At 46.7% G+C, this 26,601-nt stretch overlaps 9 protein-coding genes across 9 annotated transcripts; 5 read left to right on the top strand and 4 right to left on the bottom strand.

The window, feature by feature from the left end:
- Positions 1-577: 577 nt before the first annotated feature.
- K444DRAFT_528830 (uncharacterized protein) lies at positions 578-858 on the top strand (the record flags this gene model as incomplete). Its single annotated transcript, XM_024874758.1, has 2 exons — positions 578-760; positions 805-858. 2 exons carry the CDS (start codon positions 578-580, stop codon positions 856-858), a joined length of 237 nt encoding a protein of 78 aa, XP_024737171.1.
- Positions 859-1,575: 717 nt separating this feature from the next.
- Positions 1,576-1,893, bottom strand: K444DRAFT_482987 (uncharacterized protein; the record flags this gene model as incomplete). The annotated part of the gene is made up of 1 exon (XM_024873039.1): positions 1,576-1,893. A coding segment is annotated over one exon (318 nt), but the record flags the coding sequence as incomplete, so codon positions are not given.
- Positions 1,894-3,649: 1,756 nt separating this feature from the next.
- K444DRAFT_561386 (FabD/lysophospholipase-like protein) lies at positions 3,650-7,191 on the bottom strand. The gene is made up of 6 exons (XM_024876936.1): positions 6,035-7,191; positions 5,420-5,983; positions 5,026-5,373; positions 4,924-4,978; positions 4,852-4,878; positions 3,650-4,800 (listed from the first exon to the last, which is right to left on the bottom strand). Exons 1-6 carry the CDS (start codon positions 7,059-7,061, stop codon positions 3,849-3,851), a joined length of 2,973 nt encoding a protein of 990 aa, XP_024737169.1. The 5' UTR covers positions 7,062-7,191; the 3' UTR covers positions 3,650-3,848.
- A 298-nt stretch (positions 7,192-7,489) lies between these two features.
- Positions 7,490-7,949, top strand: K444DRAFT_528752 (uncharacterized protein; the record flags this gene model as incomplete). Its single annotated transcript, XM_024874750.1, has 2 exons — positions 7,490-7,727; positions 7,783-7,949. The coding sequence occupies 2 exons, from the start codon at positions 7,490-7,492 to the stop codon at positions 7,947-7,949; spliced, it is 405 nt and encodes a 134-aa protein (XP_024737168.1).
- A 4,910-nt stretch (positions 7,950-12,859) lies between these two features.
- Positions 12,860-13,701, top strand: K444DRAFT_399867 (uncharacterized protein). Its single transcript, XM_024872518.1, has one exon. It carries the CDS (start codon positions 12,937-12,939, stop codon positions 13,420-13,422), a length of 486 nt encoding a protein of 161 aa, XP_024737167.1. The 5' UTR covers positions 12,860-12,936; the 3' UTR covers positions 13,423-13,701.
- K444DRAFT_612840 (uncharacterized protein) lies at positions 13,685-14,798 on the bottom strand. Its single transcript, XM_024880217.1, has 3 exons — positions 14,475-14,798; positions 13,917-14,425; positions 13,685-13,859 (listed from the first exon to the last, which is right to left on the bottom strand). The coding sequence occupies exons 1-3, from the start codon at positions 14,644-14,646 to the stop codon at positions 13,803-13,805; spliced, it is 738 nt and encodes a 245-aa protein (XP_024737166.1). The 5' UTR covers positions 14,647-14,798; the 3' UTR covers positions 13,685-13,802.
- Positions 14,799-16,736: 1,938 nt separating this feature from the next.
- K444DRAFT_528868 (uncharacterized protein) lies at positions 16,737-17,276 on the top strand (the record flags this gene model as incomplete). Its single annotated transcript, XM_024874761.1, has 1 exon — positions 16,737-17,276. A coding segment is annotated over one exon (540 nt), but the record flags the coding sequence as incomplete, so codon positions are not given.
- Positions 17,277-20,377: 3,101 nt separating this feature from the next.
- On the bottom strand, positions 20,378-23,335 carry K444DRAFT_663412 (uncharacterized protein). Its single transcript, XM_024886830.1, has 2 exons — positions 22,803-23,335; positions 20,378-22,746 (listed from the first exon to the last, which is right to left on the bottom strand). Exons 1-2 carry the CDS (start codon positions 23,225-23,227, stop codon positions 20,649-20,651), a joined length of 2,523 nt encoding a protein of 840 aa, XP_024737164.1. The 5' UTR covers positions 23,228-23,335; the 3' UTR covers positions 20,378-20,648.
- Positions 23,336-25,418: 2,083 nt separating this feature from the next.
- On the top strand, positions 25,419-25,765 carry K444DRAFT_528626 (uncharacterized protein; the record flags this gene model as incomplete). Its single annotated transcript, XM_024874741.1, has 2 exons — positions 25,419-25,463; positions 25,532-25,765. The coding sequence occupies 2 exons, from the start codon at positions 25,419-25,421 to the stop codon at positions 25,763-25,765; spliced, it is 279 nt and encodes a 92-aa protein (XP_024737163.1).
- Between the last annotated feature and the right edge of the window lie 836 nt (positions 25,766-26,601).

The following is a 26,601-nucleotide window of genomic DNA, read 5'->3' as shown; positions in this document are numbered from 1 at the left end:
TGTGATGGGGCAGATGGGTAGTCTCCATCAATATTTGGAGGGCGTATAAAACCGTAACGGATGAATGGCCGAGACCATCCTCTTGTGCTGCTCCACAATTAATTCACATTAGTCAGGCGATACGCAAGTAATGAGGTGACCCACTCCTCGCTTAGACTTGTAGAAGATGGTGTTCCACTGGCTGGAGGGTTATTGGAAGGGCTTGAAGAGGGGGGACTTCAACGGTCATATAAAGGCGAGCGTTATTGAGTCTAATACTATCCAAACGGCACGTTGCAAAATGCATTGCAATTACCGAACCTCAACTTCCCGTGGCATTAATGGGCGGTTCAGATTACTAGTGGTCCGTTATCCTTGACCATCTAGGAGTCAATATCCTGATGGTACCATCCGGTGGACCAAAAAATTAGACGAGGATGGATAATCTAAAGACATTTAATATTATCTCCTCGAATTATGATTATTGCCATCAAATATCTGAGGTCTCAAAGGATAATCTTGTCCTGATGATATTTAGCACAATCTGCCGCGAGGCGTCCATTTTGAAAGCGAAATAGCCTTTAAATTCACTTCCACGATGGCTTCCACGCAGAACACACGAGGGACAAGGAGAAAGAAGACTTTGATTAAGAAAGCACACGAATTGGGGAAGTTTTTTGGATTTGAGGTAGCTCTGGTAATTCGAAAGCAAGGTAAAATCACCACGTACCAGTCGATAGACCACGAGTCTTGGTGGCCAACAAAGGCAGAAATGGTAGGTGTTATAAATGTAAATCGGATACGCAACTAAGATATGTTATCTAGGAATTTGCCTACCCAATCCCGGAGAAGCTATTACCGCGTGATTTGGAGAAGTAGAGTTGTTAAGGGTGAATGGGATGGAAAGTTTGATGGCTAGAACGTCTTAGCTCCAAATAAAAAATGCAGACTATACAGTAAATGATCTTCCGTCCCAGAGCCACATTCGTCTGTCTGTGGCACTGTGTTATAACAAACTGAAGCTAAGCAAGGTTCTCGGGTTATGCGAATACAATAAGAGCTGCTAATTTGTATAATATAATAATACCCCGGGAATCAGGTGACGACGAATAATATATAAGCCGCTCTGATGCTAAGCTAAGCTGAACATATAACGTGTATTGCAGCCAGAGTGGGCAGAGACCTTGTCGTCGAGGCAAGTTCAGATTTCTCGAATAGAGAGAGGGAATATCTCCAATGTATATTGTAATAAGAACAAAAATCTAAGAATCTAGGATTTGACTCGAAATCTTCCCCAGCTCTGCATTCACTTCGGCTTCCTCATCTTTGCCTCCATCTTTCCCGGCCCCACTAACATTATTATCTTCAAAATCGGCATATTCAGTACACTCATAATATTCAGAATCTTCATCAGAGTCACCACAATCTCCTGCCACCTCCGATAAGCTCTCGTCGCCATCCGTAGAACTCTCAAGCTCCAGATTCTCTAGCCCCACCCACAGGTCCATCGCCGAGCGGTTTGACTTGTCTATATTGGTAGTTACGAGTTGTGAGTCTAGCATAGTCAGGATAGTTCAGCCAAAACTCATTGGTCAACTTACTTTCAAGACCAAGCCCTGCTTGAAATGGTAGTACCTTAAGATTGGTCAAACAATCTCTATTGAATTCTGCGCAGTCGTCCGAGAGGCATCCCTTCCTCTCCCATTTCCTCTTCTCGTTGCAGAGGTTGTTCCACTCGAAGAGAATATCTCCGTCTATGAATGTGAATTCAAGGGCTTCTTTGTGGAGCTGGTCTTGCAATAGTTCATTTATGCTGTGCCACGAGTAACTGCGTCCTTCCATAATCTCTTGCAGTTCTGAAAGCACCTGCTGCTCTGATAATGCTTTTATTCGCAAGACTTCTCGTTTTGGCCAAAGGGAAAAGCTGTTCACAGTGTCATTACGATAAAGAACGCCTTGGGAAATCCCGTTGGAGGTCATTGATATTGGAAAGTCGATCTCGGGCGACCGGTAAAAGAGAATATTGAGTCTGAGACCAAAGTCTCATTTGCGGATCTAGTGCTGCTTATATATGTTTTATGTGAATGGAAAATTTTCTGGAGGCCATCAAGTTTGGGAGGCCATCAAGTTTGGGCGGCCTTCAAGATCGGATCGGTGATCGTCCCCGGTGGGAGTAGAGGAGATGGGCTAGCACCTTGCTAACAGTACCATCCAATTCCAAAAGGATGAGCTAATTAGTTAGCCCGCCGAACTCTCTATGTCATACACATAATGCATCAAGGGGTGCCTCGTGTAATTGCCGCTCGGCATCTACAGTGGGGGGGCTCTTTGTATTGTTGCTCCAACTTATTCTTCATTAAGGCGGGCTCTTCAAGTAACGGAAATGAGGTGGTTTTTTACATTAACCACGTCCCCTATTTTATGAAATGCTCGCGATTATGTGTGCCAACTTATTAACCTCTTGCTCATGAACGCAACCCTTTAATCATTACCGCCTGCTATAGGTAGCCCTACGCTGAATCTCCCCCTACCACTGTTCCCTCCCGCCTCCCCCTCCACCACCTTGAACGGCAGGTCCACTCTGCTGTGCAAAGTCCGAAAATGCAATACGTCAACAATGGAAGGAAGGCAATTGCGATGACAATTATGAGGAGGGAGAATGTCGTCTTTCTATTGATAGCAAATGTCTTGCGGATAATTTTTGGCGGGTCCATAATGATTTCCCAGCGTAGTCTGATAATACAATTAACGTTCTGAATATCTATGACAGATATTAAAAGCTATAATCACACCTGTTTTGGGGATGTACAGCTTAGTTGTGACTTACGGAGGAGTTGGATTTCGTGGGTTTAGAATATGGGATCCTGTGATATTGTCATCACCTGCCGACCTTGGGCTAATGGGGATCCAATAGGGACTACTCAGCAAGCGAGAGGGACCGTCCATTGGTGGGACCATCCATCGGCGGGACCATCCATCGGCGGGACCATCCATCGGCGGGACCATCCATCGATGGGATCATCCGAGACCACCCCGGAAAGCTAAGACCAAGATAAGAATAGATGATCTCAAGATGACCCATGAGATTTATAGATCGAATTAGTCTGCCTTGTTTTGGTGTAGCATTGCAATTAGGCGAGATATTACATCTGCAATTGCGATGTTCTTGAAATTTAACGTCAACTCTCACCGATCTCTCCACTTTTCAAGCCTCAAGATGCTGAATCGCAGGCAGTAAGATTTTGCCCTCCTCTTCACCAGTTTTCTGCTGTGATCCTTTTGAAACCTTGTGTTATAAAACTCCTCCGAAACCATTTCGCATAACGGATTCCCTATATGAATCTCGGTTTCGGAGTTGCTCTATACAATTGTCAGCATACATAATGTCTGGAGCTCGAGTGATTTGAAAAGTCTCTGAGCAACTGGGGCAAGGGGGGCGGGAGAGAGACACGCAAGGGGAGCGGAAAAGTCAGAGAGGGGATTTCGAAGTCAGGGCACAAAGAGATAAATGGTCGAAAGCCATCCGAGAAGCAATAAAGGGGCTGAGCACATGTACCAGTTTTGATTTTGTAAATCGAATATAAAGGACTTTCGTTATACTAATGGTGAGAAGGCGAGGTAATGAGATCTTATTTATTGGGGCCTTCGTACACATAGCGGCGAGTATATTCGCGATCTCAATGGATATTATTAAAGGTCAAGGCCGAATCGTAAATGCAAAGAACATCCTCTTCAAAGCTCGTCCTATATTATATATAGGCGGTTTATCTTAACAAGATACAACAGATCGATAACACCATTACTAAGAAATGGATCGGATGCTAGTTTAGCATTGCACGTCTTCAAACAGTATTCCATTCGGTTCTCCATCACAAACGACGCCGCTTCCTACATATCCCCATCCGAATGGGGAGAGAGCGCTTCCTGCTGTCTGAAGCAAGGGCCGGTACTTCGCCGTGACGTTGAAGTTCACAGCTACAGGATAGTTCCCTAGCAATTCTGCTTTCATGGTCGGGTCGCCCAAACCTCGCATTAAACTTCTGTCTTTCGACAAACCATTCAATAGGTTGCGGGAAGCCACTGATGCTACGGCGGAACAGCCTGTTGAAGACGAGCTGCAGGTTGACCCGATCGGAGGGGTGGCGTACGTGGAAGGTGACCGCTTTCTGGAAACGCCCGCATAGCTTGCAGATATCGCTTGCGCTGAGAAAGCCAAGGGAGAGGTCATGATTGAAGAATTGTGCGTAGGGGTAGCTGCTGCCGAGGCTCTGGATAAGATCACGGCTGTCCGGGCTCCGAGAGAGGATGGATCCACGACAATAATAGCGACCCCCTTCGTCGACCAACGGCCCGTCGAGTTCGAAGAAGAAGGTTACTGCTTTGAAAGCTCGAGCAATGCCCTCGATATCACCAAGGTGATTCCGTATCTGGTCATGAAGATATTGCATCTTATCCACGTCGTCAATCTCCGGTTCCTTGCCCTCTAGAGGCAGGTTTAGACGGAACTGCTGTCTCTTAGCATCCTCCTCTAAGCCAGACCAGTGATCTTCCCAGCTGATCTGACCATTTAGAGATAATGATTCCATAGCAGCCCGATAAAAACGTGCCATTGCCCCATCCTGAAGAAGATTCCGGACGTTTGAAGCTACTGGCGACATGAGCTTTTGCTCAAATCCCGTCCCGATGGAAAGCACCAGGTCGCAATCACCATTGTTCCAGATTCTGCGGATTTCACGCAGTCCTGGCCGCACAGGGTTGTTGTACTTTAGACCGCCATCCTGAAATGTACCAAAGGAGTGGAGGTGTTTGGGTTTAAAGTAGCTAGGGTTCGTCAGCCTCAAACGCGTCATGCCCTTCGCTATTGGATCTTGCCTAGGTGCCGCGGTCGTACACCTTGCTCTGTCAACCGTCAGTAAGTATTAGTTCATGGTCAATTATACGTACGCTTCCCAGAGCAAAATATCCTCGGTTGCCTGCGTCGCTCGAAGGTGTTTATATCCTGTCCCATCATTAACCTACTATAGACCTGAAGATGTCTCACCCTACTTGAATCTTTTCCATGCTGACCCTCACCATTATAATTCGAAATCAGGCATAGCGTCGCGTCGGATATCGTAGTTGCGGTAACGGCAAATCTCATCCCAGATGGTCCCGACCTGACTGGACCAAGTATAGGACCGAGTCCAAGAGCCTCCTGGAGAGCGTCTTCCAAGACGGCTGCATTATACTTGCCATCCTCAAGGTAAAATGCAAATATACGCCGGATTATTGCGCAGATTGAGTATCCTATAAGGACATTGGGTGGGAAAATGATCCTCGCAAACTTAAGGAAGAATGAGAGGCATTGCTTGGGGGTCCAGTTCTTTCCAAAGAGCCCAATTGTTGCAAGACCGCCTATTTAATGTTAGTACCACAGCCTGGTAGTGCATGAATAGCATACCCGAACTTGTTCCAATGGAATAGTCGAAGTTCTCCTGGACTGGATAGTGCAGGCCAAGTGCCTGCCGAAGCTCCTCTATGAACCCTAGTGATACGATGCCTCTCGAACCACCCCCGTCAATCGCGAGAAATCTTACCCGACATGTAGGAGGCAAGGTCTTTGCTTGGAAGTTGATCTTGGTCAGACATTGGGGACAGGAGGTGATGTCGTAATAGTACTCCCTGCCCTTTGTCGGATTACTGAAGACGTGGATGCGGATACAGATATCGCATATGCCATGGCCGCAGTCCATTATATGTTCTAGCTTTCTTTGCAGGCATATGAAGCAATCGATATTGGATCTAAGCAGCTGCAAGTGCTGACTATTTTGTTCTAGGCTTCGCTGACGGAGGGTAGCCGCAGACTGGCCACCATATTTCATCTCGGAGAATAAGGATATTATTCGTGCCTCGATATCGGCACAGATCGACTCTCTCGATAGCTGTTGAGCACTCGCAAACTCACGAAGTCCAAGGAGGCATTCATAACGGTATAAAGTACGGAACACATCTGATGGATTAAACACTCAACTACAGTTAGCTTACCTGTTTCACGAATAATAGGTTCGATACTTACTGTGCATACCAGGCGGGAAGCTATCTAGAACAATTGCCGAGGCGATAAAATCATAGGAAATGTTGTCAGGTAACCTGTGCTTCAAGCACAAACTCATGAATGACTGCAGGTGATATTGAAAGTTTTGAGAAACAGGGTTCCCTTCTCTCGAGCTCTTGATAAAGTCAAACGTATCTCGTGGTGATGTGGCAAAATTGCGTAGAGACATTTCAAAGAATGCTGTAATGTGAGTCATCGAAAAGAGAGTGTGGGTATTAATCCGTTCAATGCGCGCCGTACGAGTTTCGTCTTGTAGAATCTCCTTGAGGCCGCTAAACAGAGAGCGGGAAGGACGACGGGTTGCCCCTAGAATGTTTACTACCTTCAAGGATGAGAATGATCCTGCAAACTTCGGATCAGCCAGCACTCCCAGACGAAAACGTAGAGATTCTGAATCAAAGGCATGCCCAGGGATTGTAGTGACAACAAGCAACCTGGGGCGAATGCTATTTGACAAGCTTGACGCAGATCCTATTGTTGCCCAAGAGGTCAGTCTGTCCGCTACCCCGTCTAGACCGCCACAGTCTTGTGCGAATATGCACAGCACATCAACAAACAATGACAGCAACCTGGCGTGGAGATGATCGACCAAGCCCTGTTGCGTAGGTGGGCCGCTCTCGTCGTCTGGCCAGGCTACTGGCTGATTGGTGGTCTCGTGGCAGACAACCTTGCCTCTCAGGTTTGTTTGTGCATGGTCAGGACTGCTATCAGCAATGAGGGTTGGATGGGCATCATTTGTCGTAGTTGGATCAGCGCATATATTCGCGATACCGTATTTTCGACAGTTGGATATGCTGTTCCCAGGGAATAAAGCTCGCAGCGCTCGCGATTTGGACTGTTTGCCAATGAAGAAAATAAGGGATGGGTATTGCCTCGCAGGTTGGGGAAGAGAGTTCGTGATATTGTAGAGCCGATTCCCGTACTGCAGTACAAACCCGTTCTCGTCTCGATGCACACGCAGCCACTGCTGATGGGCGCAAAGAGCCATAACGTTGTGAGAAGAGGCATTCTAGGAGCCGTGGAAGCTAGGAGATCAACCTTATTTTAAAGCAGGGAAGGGGGGATTTGGATCTTGAGATCACACAAGTTGATGGAGGCCGAAAGATGCTGGACGGCTGAGATGATTTGGTGGTTGGGGTAGATGGATGATCCTTTCTTTATTTTTTTTTTTTTTTACCGATGGTCATCCAACCAGTAAAGTGGGTCTGCGCCTGATGGACATCCCCCACGCTAAAGGAGGTCATGGATCCAGAGCCAGTTTTTCTGAAGATGATCACTCAACCATCAAATTTCGGACGCCATGAATCCTTGCAAAGCTTCGCTCGAGGCTATTTAACAGAATAATATATCACAAGGAAGTCACAGGTTCTCTACAGTCCGATCGCTCTTCTCTACAAACTTATCTCACGTTTCTTCATGCCTCGACCGTATCACAATTCTCTATTTTCTTGCAGCACTGATGGTAGTCTTCTGGAAGCATGTTGCTGTCCTTGTGTTGTTTATGGACGAAACCACAGCCGCATTGTTCATGGCAATAGAGAAGACTATTCTTCTTGCAACCCTTGGTGCATAGCATGGTGTTGTCTTTGTTGTTGTGGCAACTGGGGGTGGGTTCTTCAAATTATTGATCGCAAGGATATGCAGAAGAAGCACAGTACGTTAATCACGCATAACAACAGGGACTGGTTGTTAACTAATATTGCTATTAGAACTTGAAGGAGGAACTTGCGGCCTGTGCTGCACTCCTCTGTTGTGTCAATGCTGCGAATTGATCCAAACTGGCAAGGAGCTGGACTACATTCAACAGTTGGAAAGCGTGGGATACAGGGCCCAACCGAATATGACTACAGAATTGCGTAATAGGGAGGCTTTGTGAGATCCTGACTGGTAGTTAAACGTCGAGATTACTAGAGTCTTTTAACGCCAAAATTATAGTTGCTATCCTCAATAAGTGTGTTTTTGAATGCTTTCCTTCTTTGAACACGGAACTTTCTTTATTCTAATCTGTATTGAAGTCTAAGCTTGAATGGCAATATTGAAGATATTCAAATTGTTACGCAGTCCGAGGTATGAGACATTCAACTAGAGTACTTAGTCGCTCCAAAATAAATACTGTTTTACTTCAAGGTTGTCCTCCTTTTGGGTAGTAAATACAAATCTTTTCCTTTATTTGCAACGTCTCTCTGCTATTCCAGAATCCTACCATCAACTATACTAGGCAACAGATTTTTCTGAATCCTTCACTTCCTTCTTAGAGGGGCTCGTCGTTTGCTTGCGATAGCTTGCGTAGGCGGGGAGCGTGAGAGAGTCGGGTCTCTTGGGTTTAGTCTGGTTTTGTGGAGGAGCGGCTCCTTCATTATATTGAGGAGGTGGAGCTTGTGGTCCGAACCACCAAGAAGCTAATCGGGGACATCTACGCCTCCATCTCGCCACAACCTGCTTGAAGCGTTCTTCGTCGAGTACGATGACAAAACACATGATTTAGATGGAACGACTACATTTGTTAATTGATTATCCAATGATAACCAGAGAGCACGGAGATAATACCTGTAATTATCTGTTGGTTCTTACTAGAATGCAATCTGACCTGGTTGAAAACGAGTGGGCTATATAAAACAATTTCCGGCAGAAGGCCGTGAGGGAGGGATGACCCAATCTAGTTTTCAACCATCTCAGGCAGCAAAAATATGAGGGCACTATTTGGCGTTTAGAGGGGCGATGATCCCTGAAGGACGGAGGAGTGCGGTGCGATTCTGATGCCGATGGACCATCCACTTTTGACTCCGCACGGGTTGACTCAGCCCTTGTGCAGTTGTGATTACCGAATTTGGTTTGAGCTCATATAAGTCAGAAACTGCGGTATGAAGTAATTGTATTTGATCTGGCTCTGATTGAAGGGGAACTTGAGTAGTATAGGGAGATACGGTCGGCCCCATTAATATGGCTTCGCCCTCGGTAACGTGGCCTTTCTAGACTTGAGCGATATCATTGCTAACTGTGCTCTAGCCAGAGTCTATCCCAACGGTGGAGGAAGGAGACCCCCAAACGCCAACAATGAAGAATATAAATGTTGCCAATACCTACGACTGGCAGCATCGCGCTAACGCTGCGGAACAAGAACTCTCCATTGAGCGCGTCAAGCTCGAACGAGAACGGCGAAGGACACGCTACTTTCAATCGCAGATCAATGAGTACATTGCAGCATTGGCGCGCTCTGTGCAAGATTGCAGCCAGGTGATGAACCAATGCCAGCTTGTGTCAAACGCGAACCTGGCCCTCTCTGGGGAGCTGAGAAAAGCGAAGTTTATGGTGGAGACTTTGGAGGCTGTGATTATGCTATTGTACACGTCATCCAGAAACATGGGCGAGCCGGCACAGCAGGGACCAGCAGAGGGTTGATTATGGATTGATCTGTTATTGCGGTAGACCATTGGCTCATTACCATGTCCGAGGAAGGGTAGATATTGAGTCTAGAGTCCAAGATGCTAAAGCAAACCTTGCCAACCCCTATTCCTTGTCCAACCCGAGTCCCAAGTTATTTTCTTCCTCTCTTCTCTTTCTTTATCCACGGGATAGTCAACAGGTTGAGGCGCCTTGAGCCTCAATGAGAGTCTGGGACAGTCGGTGAAGTCGGAGACGTCCCCGAGATGCACCAGCAGTCTTGAAATTCGCCTAGTCACAGCTTCGTGAGCTTCCTTGACGTTATTGATCATCCTCAACGACTCGACATCCGGCTTCATCTTATTTCGCTGTATTACCTCGTCCTCGCCTTCTTCCTTCCTCTTCATGTCCCTCTTCGCGACGGAGTCTTTGGTCGCCTACTAGAGGCTGTATCCGTTGAATGAAGTCTGATACTTCGACCAAGTCTCGTCGCTGATCTTCATCAGTTTCCTCCCAGGCTCCAGCAGCTTGTCCTCATGCAGACGCCCATTATTTCTGGAGGCCATGGTTTGATTGTGAGATAAGGAAGGGGCAAGATAGTAAAAATTATTTGGGAGGGTAGTAGCAGAGGCAAAAGCAATGTGGAGGTATTAGGAATAAAGCGAGTGGGAAATGGGAGATGAGCCTGGCTTTATAGCGTTTTGCAAACCGGACGACCCACTTCTTAGTAGTACATTACTCGATCTCCCGCTTAAATGCACGGCCCACTTGAATGCAAGACTTACTAGAAAACTAAAATATTTAATTATTAAATAACCGTAAATTATATTTATAGTTAGTAAGCTATTATAGAATTACTAAGTACTCTACTTTAGTACATTATATTACTTTTATAATTTTATTAATAATATTTGTACTTTTTAAAAATAAGTAATTTATTAAAAGAATTAATAACTTTTATAATAATAATAAAACCTTTATATAACCTTTTTAAAAGAATATATCTTAAATTTCATAATACTATTATAAAAGTAAAAGCAAGCAAGGCAATAAAAAAGAAGTTAATTTAATATAGAAAATACATTTAATATTATATAAAGACTTAATATATAATAAACGGAATTTTGTTTTATTTTATAATAATAGTTTCTAATCTTTATCTTACTGCTTTATTAATTCTTTTATTGCCTCTTAGTAATAGCTTGGCTCAAAAGACTCTTTATAAATAATAACTTAAATAAACGTAATACTAAAGTAATCTTAGTAATTTTTTTATAAACGGATCTAATAACCTCTCCTTTAACTTATAAGAAACTAACTTAGAATTTTAATTAAATAACTCAAAGATATGAATTTGCAGGGATTTATTAATTACTTAAAAACTTATTAGTCATCTATCGCCTTTTCGCCCTGAGCCAGGCGCGGCGCATAGTATGTTGTGCAAATTCTGGACACCTTTAATTTGATATGCAAGAATCCCAAAGAGTTAAATTTCTGGAACTTTTGCGATCGAAGGTTGGTGCTTTCCTCAGCCTGAAGGCATTCGTTGCAGCGTAACTGCACTAGGGTCTTTCGGTCACTATCGGATTTTGCTGAACAAATTACATGGCACTCGAGCCCCACCACTTTTGTCTCGCATGCGACAAATTTCTTCGAATAGCCTCATCAACCTCTCGAACCAGACAACGATGACTCAAGTTGCTCTGCCCGACTAGCTCTACCCAGCTCTGCCAATAGACGTCATCCCACCCTATACTGAAGGGGCAGCCGTTTCGCCCTTGATCACCCCACATTTTTCTGCGATAAGGCTAACAAGCGTGACTGAAATGTTTGAATAATCGCGTTTAGTACGTATAGCAAAATGCCAATTTGTAAGATATGCAACGAAAGGAGAATGTTTTCTATTCCGTCTAACTTTACATCTCAAACTCTCCGTTAACCCAACCAAAAGGCGGACTCTTCAGGCGTACCTTCAGTCACGTGCTGAGTTACATGAGAGACCCCATTTTTCGAGCGCGAAAGGGAATCGACTGATCCAATCACGTGGGACTTGCAACTCTTCCGCTTTTGCCTCCTAGCCCCCGCCCGCCTGCGAATCGCCAATCCAAGGGATATGCCTATGAATTTGCACTCCAATCCCTACTTCATTTTCTGGAAAACTATCGCTGCATTGGGCTCTGGAGGCGGAAATTTCTCCTGTATCAATTAAGTTTCCATCTAGGAGGATGGCTCTTGGGTTGCCAGTGCTCACCCGCGTCGAGCATATTGGAGTCTGGATCTTCCGCTTCCAGAGGTGGATCGTCATCCCGACCATCCGCCTATAGAGTAAGCAATGAGGAGGAGGAGCAAAGGAAGAAATATTTACCAGGCAATGACCACATGGTGCTTTATTCATCCATACCCAGTTTGGACAGTTGTAAGTCAGCCAGTACTTGCAGCGGTACTTGTAGTACCCTCCTGAGCCAGACATTCTTGATGATGATTTGTATAAGAAGAAGTCAAGGCAATAAAGGATTAATTGAACGGGGCTTACGCATTTTATACCTCTTCCGCCTACGGACTTTCAAAGTGCTCCCCGGAGCTTTCGAATGCACTCTGTCGAAGAGCAAACCCGTGAGGTGAAATCGGATCGCCTAGCCCAATCCACCGAAGACCCTCCCTCGACTTTATCGCTGGGCTGAGGAAAAGGAAAAGGAGAAGTCGTGCAAGAGGGCACGATCCAGTACAATATCGGAATGCATTATTTCGTTGTATCATGGCTAACTATTTAGTAGCTACCCCTACGCAACCCGTTAGTAGGATACCTCAGACGGGCATGCAGCCCTCCAAGAACCCACCACTCCCTTTCGATACCCAGTCAAGCACTAATACACTACTACCCTTGCGGGTTCCACCGCACCCAGAAGCTCTACAACGACAGGAGGGCTCCGCCATCTTCACTGGTGGAGGTGAACCTTTTGGTGCTAGTTCATCCATCGCCGACATGTCAAATATGCAGCCAATATCTGTATCGGATAAGTCATTCATTCAGGACTTTGAATTCTCAGGCTGGGATTGGCGGGATATATCTTGGCTCAATCAAAATTGAATACAAATAACTATGCTATTAAACCCCTGTCCCAGAATCTTGAGCTTGATATATGACGAGCACCCTACCAGCATCTCCCAGACAGATCTTTGAGGAGCCTTTAGGACAATCGTACATCTCGAGACTTTTATCTATTTCGACCTGGTCCTCGTATGAAAAGCTCCCCCCATATAGAAATACCAGGCACGGCACCATCCCAAGGACCTCAGGCAAATCCATCCAAACCCATTCAGTGCTTTTTGTTATCAAAGTCTCCGTTTTGGTCGTTGCATAGTCCAAACCGTACTGCATTGCGGTTAGCGGATAAATAAATCAAATCCAGGTGACAAGGGATCTGAGGGAACATGCCTCCTGTAGGACCTCCTTATCATGGGTCTCCAAGCTCTGCTTCCACATGTTGTTAAGCTACCAAGTACCACCGTCCTTGAGCCGCACATGTGAATACCAGCACTCACGCACGCCAACACCCAGATATTCCACCTCCCACTCCTTCCTCCCTCTCATCCAGCAGAAAAACATATGGGAGAACTCGCTCGCGAGAATTCCAAGAAACCTCGACTCAGAGACCTGTGATCCATCGAGCACGCATCTCACCACCAGTGGCACTTTCTTCCATGAAAATCCGCACCGGCTCTCACAAGTATTGTCAAAGAACACCCTCCTCTTCTTCTCTCCACTTTGGTATGAAGTTTTCAGATTCCACTTTTCCAAGAAGCGCTATCAGCCTTGCCCTTCTTGCCACTCACAACCCACCCTCCACCAGTCTTTAACTCTGAATACCGTTGAGGCTTCTCCTTCAAGTCGTGCTATTTCCGCCTCCAGATTTGACGGTCATCTCATGCACCAATTTCTTGCTAAATCTTCCGCTCTCTATTGGTAATTCCTGCCATCGCGCTGTCGCAGTCACTCTTAAACCGTGTGAGTTTGGTAGGAATGACTATTGGAATGGTTCGTGCTATTAATGTTGAAGAAATGTTAATGGAGTGCTTGAAATGAACTGCGCCAAAACAAAAGTTTGGGGCACCGAGTCGGCTTTGTGCGTTTCGCAAAAAGTTTAGGGGTTGCACTTTCCTCGGTGTCTCGCGGTCCCAAGTGAGTAGAAAAATCCAGAGGCTTATACACGAGAGAAAGTCAAGCAAGTATTGGTTATTTGTTTTAGTAAACGCCAATTGATTATGATAAAATATAGAAATCCATTAAATCTTGACAAATTCAAGTGTCTACTTCCGCGTTCCCGAAACAAGAATTGAAGTCTTCTCGTCACATTTTCGTACCGTCGATAGAGTCAATATCGGATTCTGAACTGAGAGAAGGAGTCTGCGGAGAATCGTATTAGGCACTGTTCCAGCTCTACAAGATTTCTCGGAGACTTACATGAATATGGGAGTTGTCGTAGCCGTGGGATTGAGGGGAGTCCATGGGTGGCAGCCCTTGGTAGCTGAGACTGAACGGGCTCAGTGTATTGTCTCCCGGCTTGATGCCCTCGTGAAAGTGCATCAGTGATGGTAGAGTGACTGGGAATGGGGTGAGGTAGTCATGATGGTCACTAGCGTTCGAGATAGGGTGGCATGGTTGTGATTGAGGGTACGGTGGGTAGACGATCTCTTCTGGAGCTGGGTACTGGTGGTAGGCGAAAAGAGGAGGTGTTCTTAATCCTTCGCGCTCAAAACTGTGGGAAAACATTGGAGCGTTCGCCATTGGGGGCGTGTACTGGTTTTGCAAATTCCCGGGAGATGGTTGTCTGTGTACAACTTCTGGGCTCTTGTATTGCTGGACATTCTCCCGCTCTTGTTGGTGTGGTTCTGCGTGCATCTGAGGTGGTGATACGGAAGACGATTCGGTGCGTCTCTCGAGATCTTCAAGGCGTCTCTTGAGCTTCTTGCCTAGTGGGGGTCAGTTGCGAACTGCAACGGGTATTCTGAAAGTACTCGCGGTAGTTCCGTTGAGCAATGCGGTTTTGTATCCGTCTGCGCTCAGCCAAGTCGGAGATCTTGGTCCAGTCTTCATCTGGATTTGCAGAGCTACTGAAGGCGGTGCTGGTGCCGCGTCTGGCGATATGCCTCGACCCCGTAGCAGTCGAGGGATTGTAGATGTGTCTCGACATGATGGTCTGTCGGCAAAGTGCAGTCATGTATGGAGTGGTACTCCGTACAGTACAGGTGAAAAGTGTTTGCAGTCGATGAGGCTTGAAAGAAGAAACTACGGTCTGTCAAGCTGTGCTGGAGACTTCACAGTTTGGGGTATATGTGAAATTTGAGTCAAAATATCCTTCGTAGAGGTTAGGCAACACCCTCCAGCTCAGTTGTGATACTGACCCTTGCGCCCCTCGCCTGCACTTTTCACACAACCCCGCGAGCCCGGCCGCTCTGACTGTTGCCTGCGGGCTGTGCATTTGCATGACATTTTGTGTAAGCATTGAAGCGATCGATTGATTGGCTGAGGGGTTGCGCCCCGGTGTCCTGTGCTCTTTACAAGTACGCCATCACTCCAGCTGCATTATCGAGTGCAGATACTCATGCGGACGACCCTTGCAGAGTTGATGAAAATGGGGAATCGTACGCCACATTGTGCTTCCACCTGCAGCAGCCACGCCCCAAAATGCGGCTGATATTGAAACAGATCGTTCCCCAGAGGCTGCAGGCATGAGTTTGTGACTCGATATCCTTTCGCAGATATAAATCGTTCTTATTTCTATGATAACCTGTTTCACAATTCAGATCAGTCTAGGCCCAGGTAAGTTTTCTTTCGTTGTGACTTCGCTGGAAGTTCTTTCTTTTTTCTCTCCAGATGTCCAGTCAAGTGAACAGCGACAAGCGAGGCGCCAGAGGCCAGGAGTTTTGAGGCTGAGCAGAGGATGATATTGACTACACGGGTCATTAACCCCAGTAAATGATGTGCGGGGAATTGCGGTGGCTGGTGAGGGAGGTTGGGAATTGGAGGAGGAAAGTGAGGCTGACGACAGAGTGAACCTTGCATGACAAGGATACATACCCTGTTCAAGTGAGCATGGGAAGCTTCCCACATGTAAAATTATCAAGGGGCAAAGGATGATTGGAAGCTTTGCTACCAGCCCACAGTTTTTCTAGGAGATTGGTTGGGTTAAGCTACCCTGGATGGAAGTTTACGCTAAGCGCCGTTTCCCGATTTGAGCGCAATAAACCCCGTTCAAATTACAGAGCCTCATTCTTCTTAGGGATGGACGAATTTATTTAATTTATGTAAATAATATTGGTCTAGCCAGTAATAAATGCATAATATTTATACTGAATTTATCGTGTTTATGCATGATTGTATGAAAATTACGAAGAATAAAGATAAAAACAGTGGATATATTAATTCTCCTCCATCCCAATATCAATCCATATATCAGTCTCATCAATCTCACCATTAATATCATCTATTGCAACCATATCGTCCTCCTGATTTAATAGCATCTCTGCCATTAATTCCGCGAGTAACTCTGCTTCCTGATTCATATCTTTGTACTTTATAGCTGAACGAATTGATCGCGAATTAATATATATAAAGAAGCAACTGAATTCGCAGTGGTATGGAATAAATCGAGGGCTAGCTTAGAAAGCTCTGGAGAGAGTATGGCCTGTAAAAAATTAATAAAAAATTGCAGATATAATTAAGTACCACTTACTGAGATTTCCCAAAAAGCAGGTGTATTATCTGCGAAATGTACCCAATAGTTGTTTAATAGCCCGAAGCTCCCTTGCTTCTTGCAATATTAATACCATTAATAGAACCCCTTTGGACCAGTCTTCTCCATTACCCAATCGTCAGCTTGCTTTTGAAATTCGTCTGTCAAGAACGCATTGTGGTTCTTTGGGAGGAGGATATATACCACGAAGTGGATTGGGAGAATCTATTAACTGAATCGTCCCATCCACCTCTGCCTTTGCGAGAGCAATAGTTATCGATCTCCTCTGCCCATATTCCTGTACCTCGTCTCCTGAACTTCTGAAAATGGTCATTCAATTGTATCCATCGCAAATAGACCTTCCCCAGTATTAAATCGTTCGATTCGGACATCTTTTGCAATATATAAATAGGCTCAAGAAGCACTTCCAATGCCCGATTTTGCTGCCATACTTCGTTTGTCTTGTGGAATACAGGCTTAATCGTAATAGGTTTCGATTTATCGTTATTAGGGCGTTTAGCGTATGGTCCAGCGACCTCAGCGCAGTGTCAGAGGGCGTCGCAGCTGGCGGTTACAGGCGCGTCAAGAGAGCCACCACTGTCGCTGAAATATTCGAGAGTGTAAGACCTCAGGGCGGAACACCAACAGGTATCAGAGTTCACAATATCCTAAAGCCATACTTGGCGAAGTTGGAGAATGAAATGGCGCAGGGCAGGGAGCTCAAGCCTTTGAACCTTATCGTTCTCACACACGGTGTTCCTTCAGATGACGTCGAGTCAGTACTAATATCTGCAGCGAAGAAGCTGGACAAGCTCGACGCACCTCCTTTCCAAGTCGGCGTTCAGTTTTTCCAGGTGGGCAACGAAGAAGGTGCTAAGGAGGCACTCGGGGAGCTCGACGACGGACTTAGCGAGAAGGTTGAAGGTGGTGTTAGAGACATTGTCGACACTGTTACCTGGACTGGCGGAAGAAGCTCCAGTGAGTGTGGCATCGGCTTGACGGGCGAGGGGATTCTTAATGCTGTGCTCGGGGCCGTGGTAAAGAGACTCGATCGCAGACCAGCAAGTGGAGAGGTTAGGAGAAGATAGTTACTTTTTGCTTCTCTATATACTAGTTTGTTTTGGCGTTGCTTGTGGTTCGGTGTTCTCAGACTAGACAAAAGATACTCCGTTACTTCTTTGAATCCATATGATGATTCATTTTCGTTTGAATGATATAGTTACCCCGGGTGACCCTCCGCTGGCCCTCCGGGGGCCACTTCCGTGGAGCCCGGGTAGTGGTACATTCCACCACCGCAGCTGCAAAACTGCAGCAACGTCATTACTGCCGCCATCAATCATCTTTCAGCGATGAGGCGGATCAAGGATTCATCCAGTGAAGAGACTGCCAAAGAATATGAATACAGTCAATCATTGATCATCGAAAAGTACTTTTGCAGACACACTCCATGCACATCCCTAGCCATACACTCAAGTGATGCAGATCGGCACCCCTGATTCTTTATCATCCCTCGTAAGCAATTACTGCATATTTAAACTCACCGGGTGAGTTTGCTAAGTCTCTTTCCACGCCTCTCTATACCGAGCGCAGCGAGCCCTGGGGGTCTGGGGGCTTGCCCCCATGAAAGAAACACAAACAGTATTCATCCTTCTCCAAGGATTCGTTCGAGGTGATAACCCGCTAGCCCTCCGGGAGCCACTGCTGTGGAGGCGGTTTCATTCTCAACATCTCCCATGATGGCTAGATTACGGGCATTATGTCAACGAAGCCTCATCGTTATGAGGTGGATGAAAGCTGCTCTGGGTGTAGTAATTAAGAAACTTAATCGCAGACGATACCTCCTTTTTAGACCACCCTCACATCGATTATATCCTACTGCACGATATTGAATAATATGACAGGATTATCCGCAATGTTGCTGTTTAGACTTTAAGCTAATTGAGGAATTCTCAAGCAATTGACACGTGATGAATATGGTAATGACTATATTGACACAGATGCAACTCTGATATCTCGGAGGAAAGGTGGCAATTGGGGGAGCAAAATATTTGAAAGATAAGAACGGTCCGCCTGGTAAATTTGCGATGTGCGAGGCAGACTTCTCAACCCCCGACACACTCGCAGCCTGCTGCCCAGAGTTATGTTATTATTTAAAGTGCTCCGGAACGGCCGTCGGTAGTCCCTCTAAAAAGACTTAAGTAGAATTTTATAGCAAGAGCCTATCGCCGCCACCAATATCTCCTCATCTGCAGCACCTCTTTTTGATGCATTGCCTCCCTGCGACAAAATAACCAACACGGCTGGTGCATATACAATTTTCCCTCGATTCAAGTGACTGCCACTATGACTGCCACTAGAACTGCAGATCCAACATGCAATAAAACACAGCACGAAGATCTCAACGCCCTCGCTTACTTAGCCATACAGAGATATTTTCTAGGTTGGATATTTGCACCTTGACGACGGAACAAGTGCACTCGATCACAAGATATCCGTACTCCATGGTCCCCTTATCTTCCTTGTTTTCTAGGACTTCTTTAAGTCTAATGTTGACACTGCCAGTTCTAGTATTTCTGATCTCAGCAGGGTTTTAAATGCTTGCTTAAAAGTATCAGGGGCTCGCTTAACTCCTGCTAAACCGAATTGGGAAAGGAGCATTAGATTGATTGGTCATGACGCATGACGAGATAACTTTTGATATTGCAGTGGCATTACATACCTCGCTTATAGTATTTGAGAAGTAAAATATCTAGAAAGGCGATTTGTTATGCTAAGGACTTCCTTCAAGGGCATCCAGTGCCGAATTTTAACGCACCAGAAAGGATAGATGCGCCGTGTCGGGAAACAACTTGCCTCAAATTATGTTAAAATGGAGTAAGTTACTTTGTCGCCTCCTCGGTATTAATCAGAAACTTGTCAGTAAGCCCTTCTTAGAGGGAATCAAGTTACTCAGAGATTCAACTCGTAGTCCCTGGCCAAGCTCTATTAACCCTTCAACAGGCAAGAGAACATGTCAAAATCCGAGACTGCCGGGCTACCTAAAGGGCTGGAAGGAATCCCACATCCAGATTTATCAAACCGCATTAATTGCTTCAAATCCTAGGCTTTCTATTGAAGCCTATCGATTCCAACTTGTTTGACAGAAGATTTGAGAAGGGAACTGGTGTATCTGACGTGTTCGAACAATGCCAATTATCTGCAACCGCATAGAGCAAGCATAAAACCACAGCTATCAAAGCAATATATGGGAATTTCTTAGCCAGTCATCTTCCTCGTAGGACCTGGCAAGGCCAAGCCACCTGAGACACGCAAAGCTGCCAGAACTTATTGAACTCATCACCTAAGATGTTGTGAGTTACAGCGAGCTGTTAAAAGAATGACGGAATTAGAACTTGGTACTCAAATCACCCTCTGCTCTTCAAATCTTAGCTGATCGTTGATGTCGACAATGACGTTGAAGGACAGAAAGGAAAAGGGGGGAAGTCATGAGTACCTGGCCCGCGCCCGGCTATCAATCTGTACTCGTACCTCCATCCTCTCCACTAGTCCCCCAATTTCGGTTCCTCACCCTCTCGTACACCTGTTCGGGGCCATGGCACCCTCATTGCCCAAAGCCTCCATCATTAAAACCCCACACAGGAAAGCTAGTCAACCTCGAACGCGACAATAAGAACACGATCACGATACAGAAGCATTAAGCCACGACAATTGGTTCGTCTTTCTCCCTTTCCGAGCCGTTCAGCTCCACGCAACAACATTTTCAGCCCGCAATAATTCAAGAGAGAAGGCAAGGAGAGAGAACACATGCTGATAGTTAGAAATGGAACATTTTGCATGCCCATCTCGCGCAGCTCTCGGCCAATCTTGCCGATCTAGGGAACCTGATGCAGATGAAGAGTGCACAGTTGGGGCCTTTTCACAGCGGGCTGTGAGTCAACCCCTCCCATCTCCCTTTCTATAGCATCTGTAGCTTGTAGAAATGGGCAATCCAATGGAGATGAACGTTTTCTGGAAGAATTTCATGGCATTGAGCATATGGATATTAGGCACAGTCAGAGAATGAGGCTAACATGGAGATAAATAGGTCCATTGCAGCACAACAACCGCCCCGGTTAGGACTTGGGACTTTAGCCCCAGCTCGGACGTGCAAAGCTGGCAAGGAACGGTGGCAGAAGTTCATGATAACAAAACCCGAATCAATCAAGTATGCAATCATAACAGCCCACCCATCCAGTCATCAATAGCAATATTGAGAAGCTCGCCCGCTCATGTAAGCCAGTAGTCCTCCCCCCAAAAGAACAAAAACGAAAAAACCGCATGGTATCAAGTCCCAATTCTTCCACCCACCCCAAATCGATGAAACGTGGATCGGAAACCCCGCGCAACATCATGTATCCATGCAAAGGAACGCACACACTCGAACGCCAAGCCCATGAAAGGTAAGTAAACGGAAAAGTCCATCAAAGACTCATAGTCAACCACTCCCAATTCTGCGGTTCCGTCCCGGAGCCACCTGCCAAGCCCACAGTCCCCAAACACACACCACTATTACTGCTGCTGACTGTACCCATATCCACGCTCTTCACCGCCTCATTAAATCTCGTATGCTTCTCAAGGGAGTCGACATCTGTGCTCTCGATCGCAGAGACGGACTCGCTGTGTCGACGCTGGCATTTCGGTATCATGTCTGCGTGGGATTGAGGCATGGATACAGCGATAGAGGAGCCTGCCGTGCTGGATGTGCTGCCTCCTGCTCTGTCTGAGTCTGTAACTGAGGATGGGATGTGGCATTCGTTTACGGGCCTTCCGCATTTGCTGGTTGGGGTTGTTGCTTGGGTTGTGGGAGCCGCTGGGGCTGTTGCTGCAATGGGGTCCTTGCCTCTCTTTCTCTTCGATGCGCTCGTTGGCTGCCCAGGGGATTCTCCACGGGGTCCTTTAGCTGGAAAAGAACGGCCTGGACCGCAACCGCGGTTGCGCTTCTTGATGACATCTGTTTTCATTGCAAGGGGTCGCACGACACCGTGAAGCTTTAGGAAGAGTCCACAGGCATTGCAGAGTGAGTGGCCTTCCGGGTTTCGTCGCCAGAGGGGTGTTTTCTGCGTGGCACAGTTCGTGCAGGTCATTGGAACACCATTCTTGTCCTGAGCAGCTGCACCAGCAAGATTCATCGAAGAGCCGTGCTTTGATCGTCTAGGAGATGGCAGACTCGAAACAGCAGATTTAACAGACGTATTACTTAGATCGGGTGGCGAATTTGGGTTCGACATCTGCTCGAGCATGCCGGCTGGCTGTCCCATCAAAGCCGTGTTTGGCACCGATGCCGTCCGTGGGATATTTTGCCTTCTATCATTTCCATTCCTTGAACGATTGTCGGAAACCGATTGTGTAGAGGCATGCGTTCTGCTCAGAGAGCTACCTGAGCCGTCCCATTCAACGGACCCCATATCGGCAGAGCCTCCACCACGATAATGCGTAGCCTGTGTGTTGAACTCTCCCAATAAATCGGCATTCCACTGAAAACTACCTGGTTCCATCTCCATGCTCGGATTCTCTATTGGTGACAGCACAGACTCGTGCTTCATTATCCGATCCGCGAACACACCACCCTCCTCTTCATCCCCGTCAGAATTAGCTCCAAAGCTGAACATATTCTCATTACCCATGGGGTTACCTGGCAACCGTGCTGGATAATCAAATTGGAATATTTGCCAAGGATTTATACGCTGTGCCATTCCGGAACACCCAGCAGTGGACGAGTTCGATTGTCCGCCTGCCGTCACAGCAGTGAATATCGAACCCCCGTTAGCATTATACACATACTGCGGAGCCATAGAATTCGATAAGCTCGAGGGCCCATGGCTGAATGTGTGAGGCCTTTGATGTCGCATATCGATGTCGCGCTGCTGGAAGTATACATCCTGATTTTCCGGAATTGGCTGCGGTGTCGAGACAGCGGATGGATAAGTCGAACAACAGTCATTTGAATTCAATAAGGAAGAGGGCATCGAGACGTTATTGTATATGTCGGGAAAGGAGCCGTGCTGTACGAGGGGCGAGTGTGTGGGCGAGAAGGGGAAGTTCTGCTGATGCGGTGTTGTACAAGTAATTGTCGGGTCATATTCCAGGTTAGATGTGTCCAGTTGAAATGGTATCTCGGGAAATTTGTAATGAATTATTTCAGGAGGTTGATCGAGAGAATATTCGTTCAGGTCTGTCTCAGGATCTGGGTCGTCGGGCATTATGATCTTGTTGACGGTTGGTACTTGGGGGGAGAGGTCCGTAGGTGATTCACGCATTTTTATGGCAGTTGCTGAAGCTACAAAATTGGCAGAATTCTCGGCCTCTTTCTTGCTGAGCTCTGGAGAACGCGACATAATTCCAGTTGGTGTTGAGATGTTGTCAGAGAATATAAAGTCGTCTTGGTTCGTCTTGTCTGGATGGCCTACCTGCCCAGTATTTGCAGCATTTGTAGGGACCTGGTCCGAAGATTTCCTCAGCTGTGCAATCCCACTTGGGGCATTGCTAGCTGTGTTATTTGTATTATTCTGCTTCAATAGCCTGGCAGAACAGTTAGACAAAACGTACTTCTACAATGGCATATTCCCAACACATACCTAGCAGCCTCCTCCTGCTCGCGCTGGGTCGCCAACGCCTCCTTCTTCTGCATCTCGTCGGGATTATCGAGATCCTCGCCCTCCGCGCTCTCTTTCTTTGTCGGAAATAAACTTTGGGGCAACAATTCATTGGCGGAGAGCACCTTTTCAGGGCGAGTGACAGGTGGTGGCACGTCTCTGCTGCAACGAGTGCAAAACCACTCCTCTTCTTCAGGAGGAAGAGCTTCAAGACCAACGCAGTATGTATGGTATGGGTGGTCGCATGTATCGCAGAGGAGAAGGACTTTTTCATGATCGAATCCCTTACAGATGGAGCAGGGAAGCTCGAGGAAGGAATCTTTAGGGACGGAGGACTTTTTTCGACGTGCTCTCTTCTTTTTTGCTCCTTCTTGTTGTTGTTTCCTCGGCTTCTTCGACCTAGTCATCGTGTTCGATATCGAAATTTCAGGCACTTGGACAAAAGAAAGTTTTGTCTCCAAATGCCCGATGATGCGCTCCTACAAGAAAGCGAGATTAGAGACTTTAGAGACAGCAATGGACTGCTAAAATACTTATACATATAGCTTGGGGAGGAAGATGTTAGTCTCGACAAGTGCAGAACAGAATCTCGTTGGAAAAGGGTGAACTGTGTCAAGAAAGATGTCCAAATCGTAGATGAAAAAACGACTGAAGTCGAGCCGAAGAGGAACGCTGAGGGGACGGAAATGTTAGGCTTGCACGTTAGCTAATCAGGGAGCTGGTTTGCGTCTTTCTAGGTGCTTGTTTCAGCGACGCACATAACCGTGCCGGTAGAGTAACCCCTCTATTGGTGAAGAGCTCACAATCAACCACCTGCCTGCCCCCGAAAAGCCACGATGCCCATTCCGGGCGTTCAGTCTTGGAGGCCAACCCATGACCTTGCATTATTATGGCCCTCGTTGAGCGGCGTACTCGTGCCGCCTGGGCCTTCTGGTGCTGTGCCTCCCGCCTCGCTTTTGAGCTGATCAGGCCTCGCGACACCTGTCTCAGGAGCGGGGGACATGGGACAGGGTTGGAACGTCTGATTTTCGGACACAGCACCTCTGCCGAGATTGGTTCTCGAACCTATGGTTTCCCGATGCTTGGCCTGGGTGCAACCCGATAGGTTCGGCGACTGTACGTACCAGAATTGGCGGTTGTGGCTTTCACTTCCTGGGGCACCGCGAGTCCCTTACGAGGCAGAACATTGAGTTCCTCACATCTTTCTTTACTCTCTAAGACTACCAAGACGGATCAGAACTCTCATTCCCTCATACCGATTGGCGCAAATGCGGCAGAGTCTTGCATGGTAGAAGCAGTCAATATTTAATTTTTTTTTTACCACCATGAAGCGGATCAGCGCATGCCTGTACGACTTGGCCCACGAACAACTCGACGATCAAGTAAAAGGCTACGATCCCTATACACAGCCTAGTTATCCAGAGTATTTGGAATCGACTCGCTGAGGACACAAGGACCGGTCGGGCGATTCTTACCCAATAATCCAAGAAGAACTGATTCTCCACTCGGAGAAGTCAATCTTGCTCCTCATATACCTTGTCTTCGGCTTCAAATAATCTGGTAGCTCAAGCCCAGCGAGCTTGAGATAACGAAGTCTCTAGTCCTGCCTCACATTCTTCGACCGTGTGCCTCGCAAGTCCGAGATTTCCAGAATCGGAGCCGGAAAGGGAAGTCACAAGATTGTTACAAAGAGAAAACCAACGTCCCAATCACTACTTCACAACACTTTACGCAGCCCGGCAGCAATCAAACGTCTCTTATCACTTTTCTTGTCACTGAAAACTTCCGCTGCTAGCCAGTTCTCCAACCACTTCACCCAAGAGTACCCAAACTCCCTTGACGATACCTTCGCGAGAACGATCACTATTTCGCCAAGGCTCCCCTCTTGCGCCGCAAGGGAGCAATTCCGGAGTTTGGTACGGCAATATATATGTGCGAATAACAAAGGGCAGAGAATGGTGCGCGGGAACTTCAGAGGCAGCTGGAACGGACTTCTTCTGAGCAGACAACGCCAAAGACCATTTCACCAAAGGATGTTGATTTAGCCTACCGAGAGAGCGAGGAGGACACCAATACATCACTGGTCCCATCACAGCAGCAAAAACAACGCCACTAATGCCAGCAACAGTCTACAATCTCCCAAAAACCTTCAGAGTCTAATGAGAATACATTACAGCGTAGCTACGGCAGCATGGCAACTGCGGAACGGGAAAGCTTTTCGGCCTACTCAACATTGCCACAGGCTACGCAGCAGCAAGCCACTTCAGTTTCGCGCCTCCTGCGGTTGCAGGCAGTGTTCGACAAATACCTCAGCAATATCCCTTTGTCCTTCAGTAGCGCAGACAACCTAGCAAACTCTCAAGTGTTACCAACGACTCCCCTGCCACCTTGGCCTCGATGGAATCGAGCGGCAGTGAGTATGCACCCGAAATATTAGAAGGCAAGAAACCTTTAGGAGCGTCTGTAGGCACTGGAACTTACACATGCACGTACCACGGCTGTACATTACGATTCGACACGCCTGCGAAGCTTCAACGACACAAACGTGAGGGCCATCGAAACTCGGCCCTAGCGAACAACGACGGGGATGGAAGGGGTATGACCTTAAAGGGGCAGCAAAATTCTCAAGCGGGGCCTCACAAGGTACGCACACCTCTGTAACCCCCCCCAAAAAGCTCATTCCTTTTGAAACTCATGCTGACCTGAAACAGTGCGAACGAGTTAACCCTTCGACGGGAAAGCCCTGTAACACTATTTTCTCTCGGCCCTATGATCTGACTCGGCACGAGGACACGATTCACAACCCCAAGAAGCAGAAGGTACGCTGTCCGCTGTGCACCGAAGAGAAGACGTTCAGCAGAAATGATGCATTGACTCGGCATCTTCGAGTTATTCATCCAGATCAGGTGGATATGTCGAAGAGCCGGGCTGGTAGGGAGTCTTGACGCTAGTGTCCCACCACCTTCCCAATGTCTCCTAACAACATCATCTCGCCTGGTAAGCTTAAGTCCTCCTTCCCTCTTAGTATTGCATCGTCATCATCTACTTCCTTGTAGCAAATATGCCCACAACCTTTATCTATAATCCAGCAGTTGTGTCGTCATCATTGACTCTGATGAACACAGCCTAGCAACTGCAGCATCATCTCACCTTCTCTTCCCAGTTTTGCTATTGCATCATTAGCATCATCTCCACAACTTCCAATCTGCTCGTTGCCTCGTCCACATCAACTCTCCTATACGACCACGCTGATTCTTCTCGCACCTAACAGATTGGACAAACAAATATCTTGTTATACAGTCGGGGTTGGATTGGGTTAAGCTACCTCACCCTGATTCCTTCAGCAATTGTGTCAATTATAGTCACTAATATACAAGGCACGATTTTCTGCAAAATCAAGATTCGCCACACAAAGGCAAGCGCACCCTGCACATGTGGAGTCTTTATCCAGTTACAAGACTGGGATAAATTCAGTATTGGAAGTTGGACAAGGATGTGAGGCTTTGCCACGGAGGATGAGTATGGTAGTCTAAGAACAAGTGGTCAAAGAGACCTATAAAATCCGATAATCTCGTCGCAAAGGTCAAATGCTTGAAATCAGTTTGTGTTTTATTTGTGTACAAAACAATATCAAATGCATCGATCCACTGACCCCGGGGAAGCAATAAAGATGATTCCAAGGAGAGCTAAAGTCGGAAGCGTGAAAATTTGTGCAGATCAAGTTGATATTCTCCATCTAGATCAAAGACCAAATAAAACCTCGTCTTCGTCTTGCAATGTT

This window comes from Hyaloscypha bicolor, assembly GCF_002865645.1.
Source record: "Hyaloscypha bicolor E unplaced genomic scaffold K444scaffold_61, whole genome shotgun sequence".
Classification (NCBI taxonomy): domain Eukaryota; kingdom Fungi; phylum Ascomycota; class Leotiomycetes; order Helotiales; family Hyaloscyphaceae; genus Hyaloscypha; species Hyaloscypha bicolor.
Note: the sequence above shows the minus strand (reverse complement) of the source record. Positions and strands in the feature narration are given on the sequence as shown.

Coding starts and splice junctions, on each gene's coding strand:
- K444DRAFT_399867 (XM_024872518.1), top strand. CDS start 12,937: ATGTTGTTAAGCTACCAAGTACCACCGTCCTTGAGCCGCACATGTGAA.
- K444DRAFT_663412 (XM_024886830.1), bottom strand. CDS start 23,227: ATGACTAGGTCGAAGAAGCCGAGGAAACAACAACAAGAAGGAGCAAAA. Junction 22,747..22,802: donor GAGCAGGAGGAGGCTGCTAG/GTATGTGTTGGG, acceptor CTGTTCTGCCAG/GCTATTGAAGCAGAATAATA.
- K444DRAFT_612840 (XM_024880217.1), bottom strand. CDS start 14,646: ATGTCGAGACACATCTACAATCCCTCGACTGCTACGGGGTCGAGGCAT. Junction 14,426..14,474: donor CATTGCTCAACGGAACTACC/GCGAGTACTTTC, acceptor GACCCCCACTAG/GCAAGAAGCTCAAGAGACGC. Junction 13,860..13,916: donor ACGACAACTCCCATATTCAT/GTAAGTCTCCGA, acceptor GATTCTCCGCAG/ACTCCTTCTCTCAGTTCAGA.
- K444DRAFT_561386 (XM_024876936.1), bottom strand. CDS start 7,061: ATGGCTCTTTGCGCCCATCAGCAGTGGCTGCGTGTGCATCGAGACGAG. Junction 5,984..6,034: donor CTTCCCGCCTGGTATGCACA/GTAAGTATCGAA, acceptor ACTGTAGTTGAG/TGTTTAATCCATCAGATGTG. Junction 4,879..4,923: donor GATATTTTGCTCTGGGAAGC/GTACGTATAATT, acceptor GACGGTTGACAG/AGCAAGGTGTACGACCGCGG.